Source organism: Leptonychotes weddellii, chromosome 3 (assembly GCF_054177405.1).
Source record: "Leptonychotes weddellii isolate Sample4059 chromosome 3, ASM5417740v2, whole genome shotgun sequence".
NCBI classification, from domain to species: Eukaryota; Metazoa; Chordata; class Mammalia; order Carnivora; family Phocidae; genus Leptonychotes; species Leptonychotes weddellii.
In genome coordinates, this window is record NC_138371.1 from 164,937,689 (window position 1) to 164,954,284 (window position 16,596).

At 41.3% G+C, this 16,596-nt stretch overlaps 1 protein-coding gene across 2 annotated transcripts in view; it reads right to left on the minus strand.

The window, feature by feature from the left end:
• Nucleotides 1-3,603: 3,603 nt before the first annotated feature.
• Nucleotides 3,604-16,596, minus strand: part of SLC15A1 (solute carrier family 15 member 1) — a 50,709-nt gene continuing 37,716 nt past the window's right edge. For both annotated transcript variants that reach the window (XM_081815159.1, XM_081815158.1), the window contains 5 exons: nt 8,049-8,156; nt 7,815-7,926; nt 6,684-6,827; nt 5,474-5,581; nt 3,604-4,543 (listed from right to left, as the gene is read on the minus strand). In XM_081815159.1, coding sequence (XP_081671285.1) covers nt 4,352-4,543; nt 5,474-5,581; nt 6,684-6,827; nt 7,815-7,926; nt 8,049-8,156 — 664 coding nt within the window. In that variant the 3' untranslated portion in view covers nt 3,604-4,351. The remainder of the gene's footprint in view (nt 4,544-5,473; nt 5,582-6,683; nt 6,828-7,814; nt 7,927-8,048; nt 8,157-16,596) is intronic.

The following is a 16,596-nucleotide window of genomic DNA, read 5'->3' on the forward strand; positions in this document are numbered from 1 at the left end:
AGGACATACGCCCTTGTTAGGGCCCGTTCTGGAATGTTCTTTCCCTAGACATTTGGCTATCTTGCTTCCTCACTCCATTCAGGTCTCTGCTCAAATGTCACCTCCTCAGAGAGGCCCTCCTTGGCCATTCCATTTAAAATACCAGCCTTCCCCAGTCTCTCTCCCCTTACTTCATAGCACTTGTCAACATCTGCCATTAGTTATATATTTACGTATCTGGTTGACATCAGTGCCTGCAAAACAGTAGAAGCTTAATAAATATTTGTTGAATGAATAAAAGAGTGGACAAGGATATATGTAAAATCATGCAAACTCGGGCTTGAAGGAAGTGCTCCGTAACCACGTTTCTTTCCCCGACTCACAAAACCCCAGTTGCTTACTCACTCTGCCTGGTGCCATCCTGAGGAACAGCGACCCCAACTAGAATTTGTACCTGAGTCCCAGACAGAATGGAAGTCCGCTAGTGCCATTCCCAAGAAAGAAGCTTCTAGAAATAGACACTCGGTATCTGATGAGGCCTTCTGATGTGTATGCATGAAAAATTTATAGTAAGCATTTCTGACATTTACAAAAGCCTTTTGTTGGCACCACATATTGCCAAGAATGTTCTCGTCCGCCATCTTGTGGCCAAACTGGGGCACTTCCAGACAAACCGTGTGTCATGACCAGGCTTAGTCAAAAGGGAAGCTGGGCTTGGCCAGAGCCATTTGGCTTTCAGAACATCACAAGGTCCTTAGAGGAGGCCCTGGCTCCTTCTGAGATGGTAAACGTGTTTAATCTTGTCTGTTTCTTGCTCTGAGTGCAGGGTTTACCAATCTCTCCTCCCCACATATGGCCCTCCTTGTCCATCTAGCCCCGCCCGGGGCTGTCCATCCTGGGCTTCAAGGGAACTGCTGCCCCTCCGAAGCTTTCTGGGACCCCCTTCACCATGCCCTGCCCCCCCATCGGCTGTTTGCATTTTGCTATGTGGAAGGAGACGGAATAGCCCGGGGGTTAAGAGGCAGGTCTTTCTCCTTGCTCCCACTCGCTTGGGTTCAAATCCCGGCTCGGCCCTCTGCTGGGTAGATAGTAACTTAAGCTGGTTATTCCTCAGTTTTCTTATCCCAGAAATGGGGGAAATAAGACCTTCTTTAGTATTGTTATAAGGATCAAACTGAGTTAGTCCAGGCTGCCCATGAAACGTTGGCAGCGAGAGGCAGGTTTGTGGCGTGGCTGGCCATCTGGGCTCTGGAGCCAGACTGTGGATGTGACCTTCGGCAGATTACTTGGTTTCTCTGTGGCTGTTGTCTCCTCTGTCGAATGGGAATAACAACAGTAATCTACATTATAGGACTGTTGGAAGGATTAAGGCCTGTAAGCTTCATGCAATAGCGTGTGTAATGCTCTGTCTGCACATAGTGCCCAAGAAATGTTGACTACTATTGTTTGCCATTTAAAAAAAATGAGGCTGCCAAAAAAACTCCATAACGTATGACAAGATGTATGCAAAATGGTCAACAAAAACCCAACCTGGACATACATTTAATCAAGTAATTTTATAAGGTCTAAAATAGTAAGATAAATATTTTGGCACCCCAAAAGAAAAAAAATCCGCCAAATTTTTAAAAAATAGCAAGAGAAATATGAAAACAAAACAAGAATAGGCCGATATGAAAACGATTCATATGTATGTTATAAAAACTCCTCAAAATAGTTTGGCCTGAAGGTACAGTCTTCCCCGCTTTCTGAAAGTTCACATTATGACACTTGACTTTTATAGAAGACCTACATTCGTACCTGTTTTTGCTAGCAGAAAGAAATCCAAAGAGGATTTTTGCTTAAAAAAAAAAAAAAGGTGAAAAGCAAAACTAGCAAGAAAGCATGAGGGCCCAAAAGACCCTGGGTTATTGATTCAGCCGCATGTGTCCCCTCAAGTTGTCCCCTCCCCATGACATTTGCTACTGTCCAATGTCTTGCACCTAGAACACCCATGCTGGCACCTGTCAGTCTGGATGATGTTTGGAATGACTCTGGGAACTTGGCCCCAATCAGCACAGTGCACCTGTTTCCCTTGGTGCTCTCCTCACATCATTCAAGGGCCAACGAAGACCACGTAGTCATCATTTCCATCCATATGCAAAGCATACTACAGTGTTAATATCGGAGTCGAGCGGGGAGTTCATTCAAATATTTGGGAGCCTACTGTGTGCCAGCTGCCCTGAAACAGAGGATTTTTAAAACCTCAGAGTGTGTGGTATTCTTTGCTTTGTAGGAGAAATGAGTTCGAAAATGTGAGACTTGCCCAGTGTTACCCAGCAGCTGTAAGCACAGGTGGGACTAGAATATCTCTAGAGGATTTAGGATTAGCCCTCTTTCAGTTGTTGGCAAGAGAGATAATGCCCACCGAGTGCTCATCACTGTAGCCACTGGTTTACCCCACCAGCAGCACATTATGTAAGCGGGAGGGCAGAAGGATCGCAGAGGCAAAATTAGTAGGTTCTTGTCGCTACTCTTGCACGCCAGACTTCGTTCATTGGGATCATTCCCATCTTCCATCACACCCATCCCAGCCCGAGGTTTAAAGTGTTTGTATAACATGTCGAGGCCCACCAAGATCTGGAGAACAAGACACATACAGAGAGCTTTCAGCCTAGGCAGAACTGGACAGTGAGGACCCACCAGGGCGTAGGGTATGGGACAGCACACGGGGGAGACAGCCAGGCTGGGGGGATGGGAAAACTCCTGGGGGAAGTGGCCTGCATCCTAAAGATGAAGAGGACTCAGCCAGGCAGAGTGGGTGGGCAAAGTTGGTAGAGAATGCGTGTCTCAGGACCTGATTTTTCTTGACCTGGAAATGAGAACCTGACGCATTCCAGAAGAAAGTCACTGTTAGTCGGATCGGTGTGAGCAGAGAGAAAGGAGATGTGTCGTGAGGAAAAAAAAAGCCTTGCAGGCCTCAATTAAGAAATGAGGGCTTGATCCTAAGGGTAGGGAAGGTCTTCAGCAAGGTTTGAGACTCACAATGTGTTTCTGGGTTTTGAGCCTCCCCTTCATTCAGTCTCCACAGTTCGATGATGAGCTTGTGCATGAAGCATCTTGGAAGCCCACCCTGGGCCCTTTCTCCTGATGGGTCACAGGAGCAAGTCCCAGCATTCAGAGCTGTGCACAAGTTTGAGAACAGCCACTTGTTTTTGTAGGAGTGACAAAGTAGAACTACTCTGGGTCTCATACCTGAGATAAATACCTATAGGACGAATCAAGCATGAAGTACTTACAACATTTTACAACAATTTTTGTTCGAGGGAGCGCCTAGGTGGCTCAGTCGGTTAAGTGTCCAACTCTTAATTTCGGCTCAGGTCGTGATCTTGGGGTTGTGGGATCGAGCCTCACGTTGGGCTCTGTGCTCAGTGTGGAGTCTGCTTGAGATTCTCTCTCTGCCCCCCCCCCCTAAAATAAATAAATGTTTTTAAAAAAAGGAATTTTTGTTCAAGCAGAAAAAATGGTTGTATTGAGAAAAACACTTCAAGATGGTACATAAATATGCACCTGCAAAGCTCTTAGTAATAAAAAAGAAGCATAGGTATCTATATCCCCAGGAAAAATAGGACCAGGAAGAAACAAACCTTGATATTTCATGTTCCTGGAATTTATTGTATGTGGCCATTGCTTTTGTTCATACTTTTATCAACTCCTGATGACATTTTATTGAGCATACACAACTTTTAGAATCGGGACACAGGTTAAGGATTTCTTATCCTACCCCCAAAACACACTGACACTTATTCTTAAGAACAGGAATGTATTTCATACTTGAAACTCCAAAAATCATTACTGGCCTTTACCTGAGTGGTCTTTTGAGTCATACAAAATTTAAAAAGAGCTAAGGAATGGAAAAAATAAAACAAAAAAACAAAAGGTAAAGTTATCAGTTAATACAAGCTGGTGCTTATTATTACATGCCATTCTAAAGCATGTACATTCACTTTTCACATCGGCTCCTGCCTCATTTAACGGTGTTTTCAAAGAGGGTTAAAATGCAAACAATATGGAACTTTGCCACCCCTTCAAAAAATGACTAGTTAGTCCAAAATAACTTCATTTATGTGGCAGAAAAGGAGTTAAAGGCAGGGTGTGTATTCATCGTTGTAGAAACAAGGGTGTATGTGTGTGTATGTATCTCCATGCTTTAAATATGACTTTTCTTAAAAGGAAAGGACTTCTTCCAGAGTTTTAGGTTCATTGCTGGCTGCTTGGAAAAGAGCTTTCTTGGTTCACAATTCTGAAGTCTTCCCCATCAGAATGTCCTGCAACCAGGGGACAGAAGTAAGGGCACGTTCTGGACCCAGTCCGTCCTCCACTTGCTTCCTGACATTCACATCTGGGTCTGCGAGACAGGAGCCGTCGTGGAATGTATATGCATCTTTTCCAGGTTCTTTTTCTCATCCTCATTATCAAACTGAGCTTCAATCTCCGCTGGATTGATGTAAGTATAGGATAGGGCCATGATGGCAAATATTACGCAGACAGCCAGGAGCAATGCCGCAAATAGAATGTACTCAGCCCACTTGGAAGGAAATGGAGTTGGAGCAAGAAAAAAACAAAAACAATGCATGTTATGGTACTGTATGCATTGTGAGTGCATTTTCTTGCTACGTCTAGGTAGAAGGTGCTCTGCAATTAAACTGTGATGGAAAATTGGTAGGCGACTACCATAGATACAGAATGACCAGCTTTTCTTGAATGCCCAAGTATAAAGATAACATTTTTGTAACCACACTGGAGGGCAGAAACCAAGACTCTGGGAAGATGAGAGAAAATTTCTGAAAAACCCATGTTAAGGGACAGAGCTGGCCTCTAGAAGGATAGGGACCAACAGAACAGCACCCAGTACTCTTGAGCAAAAAATAATGTGCTGAATTGTTCTAACTTAAGACCTCCATATTATTCTTTGGCAGAATCTTGAGGTTATGAGCACACAGCATGAGCCCATGCTCTGATGGGACTTGAAGGGGGGAGTGAAGAAACAGATAGGGGAAGGGGCAACCCCCTTAGGAGCCATATGCTGAAATGCTGAAGGAGAGAGTTTCAGTTTCAGAAAAGCCCTCACTTTATGTTAGCTGGAAAAATTACAACCACCTTCAGAATGGCTCTAACTTTAGGTGTCATGAAACTTTCTGGAAAACATGTTTGTCTTGGGGCCATTACGCTGCATTCACTGAAGCTAGGAAAGATCTTTCCTTTAATAGTAAACCATATTAGGGTATAGGCATGTTAACCCAAATCTGGGTATTTTGGTTGTCACTTTCCAGCTGTACAACACCAAGTAGAAATATGAAGAATCTGCACACACTAGGCCAAAAGCCCATTTGGTCATCACCCTCTCCAGCTGGTTTTATTCAGCCGTTAGCTTAGATGACCATGTGTATACACAGGGGATGAGGGAGAGTCATCACGACGATCACGGACACACACGGTCTCTTTCCCCACCTCATACCTGTTCACTGATCTGGCCTGCTCCTGCTATTATAAGCACGATGATGTTGCCAACGGCCACCGTCAATAGCCATCCTGCTTGAAGCACCGACTTCATGTTGGAGGGGGCCTGGGGAAACAACACACAGTCAACCCCTATCTAGATGGCAACCACGGAGCTGGAGAACACCACTTACCAATGCATTTAGTTGGGCAGTCCGCCCTAAAAATGCACATCGAAAGTCAGGTTGGTTCACATATAAAAAGGATTATCACTTGGATAACAAGACACCCCAAACACTCAGGCACGAACATACAAGAAGCCCTTGTTTCCCACTCTCCGCAGCCTTGCAAAATTGTTGTCCTGAGTTAAGTGGGCAAATCTATAGATGAATCAATTCTATGTCTATAGAAGAGTTTCCAAGCAAAGCCATCCATCCCATTCTCTTTCCCCTAAATGGAAGCCGCTCTCTGGGCCAGAAGCTTGCTCTGCTGTGAGCTTCGCTGCCATGTCACTGAACCCCTCTTGTCACCTATGATATAGTCATTTTATTCGATTGTGAGGTCATCACAGAAAGGGATTGTCCAACTCATATTTACGATTTTTACTGCAAGACTTAAAGGTGCTAGGCGTTGTAGGGCCACAACGACCTTAACTGTATTTTGATGAAATTGTTGAGAAACTAGGCTCTGATTGGCAAAATTTACCTCATGAGTCTCATCTTTAACAGTTGAAAGCAATAATATCTTTTAACTTTTAAAAGCTAGGCCTTAATCAGTGTGTTTACTGGTAGCTCTGGAGAGATCTCACCTGAGCCTTAATGATTATGAGTACACAACCCAGAAATGAACACCATGATGAACAGCTGACATCGTTTAGTTGTTTCAGAATATAGAATCTGCTGCCTATCATGATCCTGGTCACAGTAATTAATATAGTTTTTCCCACTCAGGACTCTAAATCTCTAGGAAATGATGTGGGAATGCAGAGTCATATGACATATGTGCCCAAGAAGCTAAACAGAGTCATATTATTATTCAATAAAAACATGACGGGGATCTCAAAAAACTTGTTTGGCGGAAGATACCATAATCCTTTCTAGAATCTTTCCCACCCCCCCGCCCAGAATCGTTTAAACTATAAATACATTGCTTATTGAAGTTAGGGCCCAACAGCATTTTTTGAAGGCAGGGGTGTGGGGGAGGGGTGCTAGAAACAATGACCAAGAGACCTGAGAATATGAGAACTCCAGTCCCGTGACAGAGAAAACCACCTCTCCGCAGGTGAGGAGGAAATACTGCGGGATCTGCAGAGCCATGTTAACTGTGTTGGGTGGAATATCTTCAAATATGTGCAATTCGGGGCAGCCAGTATCCTAAACCAATAAGGCAAAAGCAAGAAGAAATTCAAATGGAGAACTGCTTCTAGAATAAAAATTGCTCAAACAGGCAAATGGAGTTTGGACTTCTAGAATCACGTCCTATGATTTGTCAAGTAAGTACACTTTTTATTTTTTATTTTATTATTTATTTTTTTTAAAGATTTTATTTATTTATTTGAGAGAGAGAGAGACAGTGAGAGAGGGAACACAGCAAGGGGAGTGGGAGAGGGAGAAGGAGGCTCCCCACTGAGCAGGGAGCCCGATGCGGGGCTCGATCCCAGGACCCCGGGATCACGACCTGAGCCGAAGGCAGACGCTTAATGACTGAGCCACCCAGGCACCCCAAGTAAGTACACTTTTTAAATGGCAATATGCAACGGTGCATTTTATCCTCATGCTGAAATGGCCTTGGTGGGATTTGAAAATCTGTCCACTAGTGTTTTCCTCTTAAATCAGAGAGTAGATTGGATGTCAGGTTTGTTTAAAACATTGCCATGTCTTTGAACTCAAAGTTCGTAAGTCCATGTAAATAGTCTATGAAGAGGCATCAAATACCGGTCAACGTGGACTTTCAGTCAGACTCAGTCAGTCTGTTTATTTTTATTCTAAAAATAACAGCAAACTTAAGTCAACAGTAAGTTAAAGAATTAGTGGTGAAGCGAATGAATTCTAAGCCCATTTAAAACACAGATGCTAATATTACTTCCAGTTCAATCATTACCAGGTTCTAAGTGTTTAGTAGAACTTCTGATTTGGGTGCCTGGGTGGCTCAGTTGGTTAAGCGACTGCCTTCGGCTCAGGTCATGATCCTGGAGTCCCTGGATCGAGTCCCGCATCAGGCTCCCTGCTCGGTGGGGAGTCTGCTTCTCCCTCTGACCCTCCCCCCTCTCATGTGCTTTCTCTTTGATTCTCTCTCTCTCAAATAAATAAAATCTTTAACAAAAAAAAAGAACTTCTGATTCAACAGAACGACTTACTGACCTGCTTTCTGATTACATAGGTGAATGCACTACCAAACTCAAGGCTGGGTGATTGGAAACCATTTACACATTCTTGTGGAATCTGTTGTGTTGAGCTTATTTTAAAGTGTTTTCTATGGAAAGAAAGAATAATATAGTTTAACATTCCTGGTATTAACAGCTTCAATGCAGTGTTTAAAGAAAAAGACTTGAAATCCTTGAACTTGGGAGCACAGTGTCCAGGACAGGTACTTACACGCCAGAAGAAAAAAACTGATACTCGCTGGCATTGTGACTGGTCACATTCACATAAACTTTCTCGTCCATTGTGATGTTGAGGCTCTCATTAAAACTATTTACAAATCTGAAACAGAAAACCATTGGTTTTGTGACTGGACTATGGGATACTTTGCTTTAGGTCACAGTACGTGCACCTGAACTTGGGCTGTGCTCTCTTTTGGAAGGAATTTAAGATGTTTATGGAAGATTTCTAGACTTATAAAGGCAGAAGGAAGCCACCCTAGGTTTGTCCTTGTTCACCCGTTCATGAGAACACACCCAAAAGAAGTGACCGCAGTCTTCTGCCTGGAGCTTTTCTAAGTACTTGGTAACTAGGAGCTATTTCAATGGTAGGTTGGGATATTAGCCTGGATGGAAATAGGAGCTGGTCCCCGCTTCAGGAAGGCAGCACTTTGTGTTCCTTGCTCAGAAGCTTTAGAGCTAAAGGACCAAAGTTGAAGTTGCTTAGTACCCTAACAGTCTCCATCCGGGCTTCTTTCTGGGGGTTGAGGATGGAAGGCCATTTTCTGTCCTTGACCTCTAGGAGCCTGAGCAGGGAGGGGCCCCAAAGAGTGGAGAGGAAGAAGAGGGTCGGTCCAGCAATCAGAGACAATTTTGGGGAACTCCCCTCAGAGAGGGAAGACTGAGTCTGTAGGACCTGGAGTGATGGTGACTAGCACTCTGCTAGAATACAGATGGGGGTATAGCACCCACAGGCCCTGGTGCTAGGTCTCAAGGCTTCCAGGAGCTGCCAAGTCTCCTATGCCTAAGCTTCACATGGAGCCAGTTGAGTTGCTTGCCTTCAAAGGGCCATATAGTGGCGACAGTGTGGACAGATGATTAGATCCCTTCCTTCAATGTTCCAGGCTATAGAAGACCCTGACGCTCTTATAGTATATCAGAGAGAAGGGTGCTGCCCCGAATACGACTAGTTGATTTTTCTTACCAGACAGCTGAATGAAAGCTTTCAGCAGATTATCCAATTTAAAGAATGGGCAGTAATAAGATCGTATACCCAAGTATTGCAGAGAACAATTTAACCTGTACATTCCTAAAATACGTGGCCAAATTTCATCAGCTTTGTGGCAACAAGTAATACTGGTCAAATTCTAGGTACTGGGAGAACATTTCTCTGAATTAAGCTCAGGCCCTAAAGTCCCTGGGCATTTCACTTGGTGTAGTTTGACAGATGCTTAACATAGAAAACGGAACCCTGACCCGGGTTCAACAGGGGCCTCATAGTTGGGTGGACGCCTCGGAGTGAAATGGCTGGCTCATAGGGTGACTCTCTGTTTAACATTTTGAGGAACAGTTTTTCAAAGTGTCTGTATCATTTTATCATTCTACATTCCCACCAGCAGTGTAAAAGCCTTCCGATTTGCCCACATCCCCACCCACAGTTGTTATTGCCTGTTTTTTGGTTGTTTTTGTTTTTGTTTTTGGTTAGAGCCTAGTGAGTGTGAAGTGGTATCTCTTTGTGGTTTTGATTCGCATTTCCCTAATAATTAAAGACAATGTGCATCTTTCCTAGGCTTTTTGACCGTTTTTATATTTTCCTTGGAGAAATGTCTTTTTTTTTTTTTTTAAAGATTTCATTCATTTATTTGTCAGAGAGAGAGAGAGAGCACAAGAAGGGAGAGCAGGAGAGGGAGAAGCAGGCTCCCCGCCGAACAGGAAGCCCGACGTGGGGCTCAAACCCAGGACCCTGGGATCATGACCTGAGCTGAAGGCAGATGCTTAACCGACTGAGCCACTCAGGCTCCCAAGAAATGTCTCTTTAAATACTTTGCCCATTTAAAAAAGTGTGTTGTCTTTTTACTCTTGAGCTGTAAGAGTTCTTTATGTATTTGGAACCTCTTATCAGATATATGATTTGCAAATATTTTCTCTTATTTTATGGGCTGTCTTTTCTCTGTCTTGGTATCACTTGCAGCACTAAAGCTTTCCAATATGACGAATCCCAAGTGACTATTTTTTTCTTTTGTTGCTTGTCCTTTTGGCTTCATATCCAAGAAAACACTGTCTAACCCAAGGTCACAAAGATTTACTCCTATTTTTCTTTTATAAATTTTATTGTCTTAGTTATATTTAGGTTTATGATCCACTGTATACATTTTTGTGTGTGGTATCAGGTAGGGTCTGACTTCAGTCCTTTGCATGTGGGTATCCCAGTTGTCCTAGTACCAAAATTATTTTAATAAAACCACAACTATCTTTAAATGAAGATTTCTTTTTAATCTACTTATGGTCAGTTTTGCCCTGACCATACTCCCTCCTTGAAGTATCTTTTTCAGTATGACAATCATGAAAACCAAGGATTGAAATAAACTGAACTTACAACCAAGCCTATGCATAGATTTTTCTAAATCTTAAATTGAGCTTTTTAGAAACGAATGAAGCATATATAATCACATCATCTACACTAATGAATAAAAATACCTGTAAGATATTGATTTTTTTATTTTTCTCATTCTCTTAATATATTTTTAAATTATTTATAGTGTACATATTAATTTGGTATAATAATTATATGTATAATTTTTAACAGGTACCATATTCATGCATTATGGGTATAAGCTCAAATATTTTTATTGGATGTGATAAAAGCTTTAAGGCCACCTCTCTAGAGAAACTTTGTACATGCGGACAAAAAAAAAATCATATATGAATGTGAATTGGGGCACTGTTTGGAAAAATGGCAATAACCTAAATTTCCTTGAAGAAAAGAATGGATAAATAAATTGTGGTATATGCATGCAATGGAATATTATATAGTAGTTTAAGTGAGTAGATAAGGGATACATATGGTAATATGGGTAAATATTAAAATGATATTTTATAATATACGATATTGCAGAACGTACACAGGACAATACATTACGTTTAAAAACATGCTCAAGAACATTGTGAATATATACATATGTAGCAATATGTAATGTTAAAAGATTCATGAGAAAGATCATATCAAATTCTCAACTAATTTTGACCCAAGTATTGTCACTTTTTTTTGAGAGAGAGAGAGCGAGCGAGCACATGTAATTGGACGGAGGGGAAAACAGAGAAGGGGAGAGAGAATCCTTAGTAGGCTCCATGCTGAGCATGGAGCCCAATGCAGGGCTCGATCTCACATCTCTGAGACTGTGACCTGAGCTAAAATCAAGAGTCGGATGCTTAACCAACTGAGCCACCCAGATGCCCCAGTCACTTCACTTAAAGGACTCTGTTGAAGGTAGTCCATGTAAGTCTTGCAACTTACGATACCACATAATTAAAACAATTCCATTTTGTTTAAAATTCTGTGTACTCTTTTTTTAATTCATATATTACTCCAAAATCCAACCTCCTGACTTTCTCAAAGTTGTTCTATTTATCCGTTAGTTTCTGACATTAGTTTTTCAGAACTTTCCTTTTTTATGGATTGTCTCCTGGACATTGCTGAAATAATAAATCCTTTGATGCATTAAAGATTTGATGTTGCCAATTACAAGAAAAAAGTTTCTGGCTTATCTTCTACCACATGGGTGGGTTGGCGGGGTAAAATGTTGCTGATTTTAGGTGTCCTTCTTTCCCAAGATCTCAACAAAGACCATTTAAAGAAGAATGAAGCTTTAGCATAGCACCAGAACAAGAAAGGATACCACAGTTTAGACTGTTCAAAGTTTCCAAAGTTAGGAGACATTTCTGTAGAAATCAAAACAATGGTTCTGAGCCACAATGGACATCCCAGAGGTACTTCCAGCTCAGACTCAGATACAAAGATTAGGAAAGGGCCAGATGACCAGCAACAGAAGATATCCTTCCAGAACTGATAGGATAGTTGTATGTATGTGCATGTATGCAGGACAGAGGAACAATCCAGAAGGCACAAAAGAAGATGTTATGGGCTGAATTGTGTCTCCACCCCAACCCCAATTCATATGCTGAAGTCCTAACTCTCAGGACCTCAGAATGTGACTGTATTTGGAGGTAGGGTCTTTTTTTTTTTTAAAGATCTTATTTATTTGAGAGACAGAGAGAGGGAGAGTGTGTGCGCACATGCACGAGTCGGGGGAGGGGCAAAGGGAGAGGGAGATGCAGGCTCCCTGCTGAGCACAGAGCCCTACGTGGGGCTTGATCCCAGGACCCCAAGATCATGACCTGGGCTGAAGGCAGATGCTTAACTGACTGAGGCACCCAGGTGCCCCTGGAGGTAGGGTCTTTAAAGAGGTAAAATGAGGTCATGAGAGATCCAAGATCACTGGTGTTCTTATAAGATTAGCACACAGACACACAGAAGAAAGACCATGTGAAGACACAGAGAGAGGATGGCTATCTTTAAGCCAAGGGGAGAGGCCTCAGAGAAAACTAACCCAGCCAGTGCTTTGATGTTGGACTTTTAGCCTCCAGAACTATGAGGAAATAATTTTTGTTGTTTAAGGCTTCCAGTCTGTGGTACTCTGTGATGGCAGCCTTAGCAAACTCATACAGGAGAGAACAAAGAAAATGAGAAGGAACCAAAAATCAAAAAGACCTAGTGCTGGCTACTACCCACATGTAGTTATACTGCAGAGAGATGTGAGAACACCAAGGAGAAAGAAGATCCCCAAAGCTTGGTAAAAGGAAACTTAAATCACTACAGAGAGTGGCAGATGTTGTGTGTGTGTGTGTGTGTGTGTGTGTGTGTGAGCACAACTAGGCACTGGATGCCAATAGACACAAGCCTCCAGAGTTCTGGGAAGAAAATGGTGGCCAACCTATGACCAAGTATGAGAACAGAAAAGCATTTTCAGGCAAGCAAGGACTTGGCAAATTGCCTCACAGCTTTTCTTGGTCAGATATTTGAGCACAAGTCTGCAGCCAAACAAGAAAGATGACCCAGAATTCAAGAAAGAAAGGTGCTAACCTGGGCAGACAGTGAAAATTCTATGAGGACAGTGGCATCACAGGACTACAGAGCAAATGGCCTTGTTACATCAAAGAGCATGCTGAGGAGTTGGTTCTCAAAGAGGAAGGTGAATTCCCTGGATCCATTCTCTGGATCACCCTGAAGACAGAAGCTCATGCTTTTGCCAAAAAGAGGCCAAGTGAGTCACAGGAAAACACAAAAGCTGTGCAAGAAAACCTTGGTTTAAAGATGTGGTACCACCAAACAATTCAGGGTATGTAATCGGATATTCTAATTAATCTTGACATTCAGAACATTTCCACTTGAGGCTATATTTTCAAGGATATAAAGTTACATTTCTTTCCCTTTCAGACTTTTATTACATTGTGACTAATATTTTGATAGTTAACCTGTAAATCCTGTTTATTAATCATTTTTAGAATTGACCTAGCACATGGAGTACACACAAAGATAAATATTATAAAGGTTAACAATGTGAAACAAGCCAGAGGTAAAGAGATGATTAATTAATTAATTAATTTTCCCATCTTATTTAAAAAGTGTATTTACAGGGGCGCCTGAGTGGCTCAGTCGGTTAAGTGTCTGCCTTCGGCTCAGGTCATGATCCTGGAGTCCCAAGATCCTGGGATCAAGCCCCGCATCAGGCGCCCTGCTCAGCGGGGAGTCTGCTTCTCCCTCTCTCTCTGCCCCCTCTAGTGCTCTCTGTCTCCCAAATAAATAAATAAAATCTTTTAAAAAGTGTATTTACAGTAAATTGGCTTTTTGGTGTACAGTTCTATGAATTTTAACACGTCTGGATTCAGAGAAACACCATCGCGGCCAAGATACAGACCAGTTCCATTGGCCCCCGCATCTCCCTCACGCTGACCCATAGCCAAACCTCTCCTCCACTCCTAACCCAAGGCAAACACTAATCTGTTCCCACATCCTTATTTATTTATTTATTTATTTATTTATTTGCCATTTCCAGAATGCCATGTAAATGGAACTACACAGTATGTATGTAACTTTTTGAGACTGGCTTCTTTCATGGCATAATGCATTTGAAATTCATTTATGTTGCTGTATGTATCAATAGTTCCTTTTTTCCTAAGTGATATTCTGTTGTATGAATATACTATAGTCTATTGTCTGTTTATCCATCACCCACTGAAGGTCATTTGGGTGACTGCCAATCTTTGGTAATTACAAATAGAGTTTCTGTGAACATTTATGTTTAGGTTCTTATGTGAACATAAGTTTGCATTTCTCTAGGATAAATATCTGCGAGTGGGACGGTTGGGTTGTATGGTAAATATACATTTGACTTTATAAGAGACTGCCTCACTGTTTTTCAGAGTGGCTGCACCATTTTGCACTCCCACCAGGCAAAGCACGGGAGTTCTGCTTGCTCTATCTTCTCACAAGCAGTTAGTATAGTCAGTTTTAAAAAATTATTAAATCCATCTAAGAGGTATGTCAGGCAACTTACCATGGTTTTAATTTATATTTTTTAATGGCCAATCATGTTGAGCATATTTTCATGCGCTTATTTGCCATCTGTATATCTTCTTTGGTGCAATGTCAAAGTCTGTTGCTGTTTTTAAACTGGGTTATTTTCTTTTTCTTTTTTTTTTTTTTTAAGATTTATTCATTTGACAGAGAGAGACACAGCGAGAGAGGGAACACAAGCAGGGGGAGTGGGAGAGGGAGAAGCAGGCTTTCCACGTAGCAGGGAGCCCGATGCGGGGCTTGATCCCAGGACCCTGGGATCATGACCTGAGCCGAAGGCAGACGCTTAACGACTGAGCCACCCGGGCGCCCCGGGTTATTTTCTTATTATTGTGTTGTGAGAGTACTTTATATGTTCTGGATACGGATACTTAGTCCGATATGCGATTTGTAAATATTTTATACCAGTATGTAGCTTACCTTTTCATTCTCTTAACAGTGAGATTGACAGAACAAATGTTTTTAGTTTGGATGAAATTTAATTCACCTATGTCTATATATCTATATGTATGTATTAAAATGAAATATTATTTAGCCATTAAGTAGAAGGCAACCCTGCCATTGTGACAACATAGATGAACCGAGAAACATTAAGTGAAACAAGCCAGACAGAGAAAGACAAATACTGCACGGTATCACAGATATATGGAATCTAAAAAACAGTTGAACTCATAGAAAAAAACAGTAGAGGGGCGCCTGGGTGGCTCAGATGGTTAAGCATCTGCCTTTGGCTCAGGTCACGATCCCAGGGTCCTGGGATTGAGTCCCGCGTCGGGCTCCCTGCTGGGTGGGAAGCCTGCTTCTCCCTCTGCCACTGCCTCTCTCTATCTCTCTCTCTGACTCTCATGAATAAATAAATAAAACATTTAAAAAAAAAAAAGAAAAAAACAGTAGAATGGTGGTTGCCAGGGACTGGGGGGTAGGAAACAGGGAGATGTTGCATGAAAGGTACAAACTTTCAGTTCCACGATGAATAAGTTCTGAGGTTCTAATGTACTACATGGTGACTATAATTGCTACTATATTATATACTTCAAACGTGCTAAGTGGTTAGATCTTAAGCATTCTTTTTTTTTTTTTTGATCTTAAGCATTCTTATCACACACACATATAAAAGGTAACTGTAAGGTGATTGCGTTAACTTGACTGTGGTAAATATTTCACAACGTATACATATATCAAATCATACTGTATACTTTAAATATATTGATTTTGTCATTTGTACCTCAATAAAACTGGAAAAATCACAGAAAAATAATGCTATGATTTTGATAGTAATTGCACTAAGCCTATGGATCAATCTGACATTGTCACTATATTAAGTATTCTAATCAATGAACCCAGCGTATCTTTCCATTTATTTCACTCATCCTTAATTTCTGTCATAAGCCTTTGGTAGTTTTAGCTCTCAAATCTTATATATGTTTTTATTAGATTTGTACCTAGTATTTTATTTTTTTTTTGGAGCTATTGTATAGTTTTAAAATTTCAGTTTCCAATCATTCATTGCTAGTATATGGAAATATGATGCTTGTTGTCGATCTGATATTTTGTAACATTTCTACACTCATTTCTAAACTCACTTATTGATTCTATGAACTTTTTTGGTAGAGTCTTTGGGACATTCTGTGCAGGTGCTTATGTCATCCGTAAGTAGGAATAGTTTTTATTTCTTCCTTTCCAATCAAGATGCTTTTCTTTTTTTTCTAGTCTCACTGCACTGGTGTTCAGAAGGATGTTGAATAGGAGTGGAGGGTGTGGACAATCTTATGGGAAGAGCAATGAGACTTTCACCATTAAGTATAATGGTAGCTTGCGTTTTTTAGATATCCTTTTTCAGAGTAAGGAAGTTCCCTTCAATTACTAGTTTGCCGAGGGTTTTTTTAAAATCATGAATGGACACTGAATTTTATCAAATGCTTTTCCTGCATCCAGGATGCAGGATATGATGATATGGGTTTTTCTCTTTAGTTTATTAAGATGATAGATGATATTGATTTTTTTAAAATATTGAACCGCTTTACATTCTTGGGACAAATCCCTATACTCTCATTTTTTAAAAAAATTTTATTGTTATGTTAGTCACCATACAGTACATCATTAGTTTTTGACGTGGTGATCCACGATCCATTGTTTTCATATAACACCC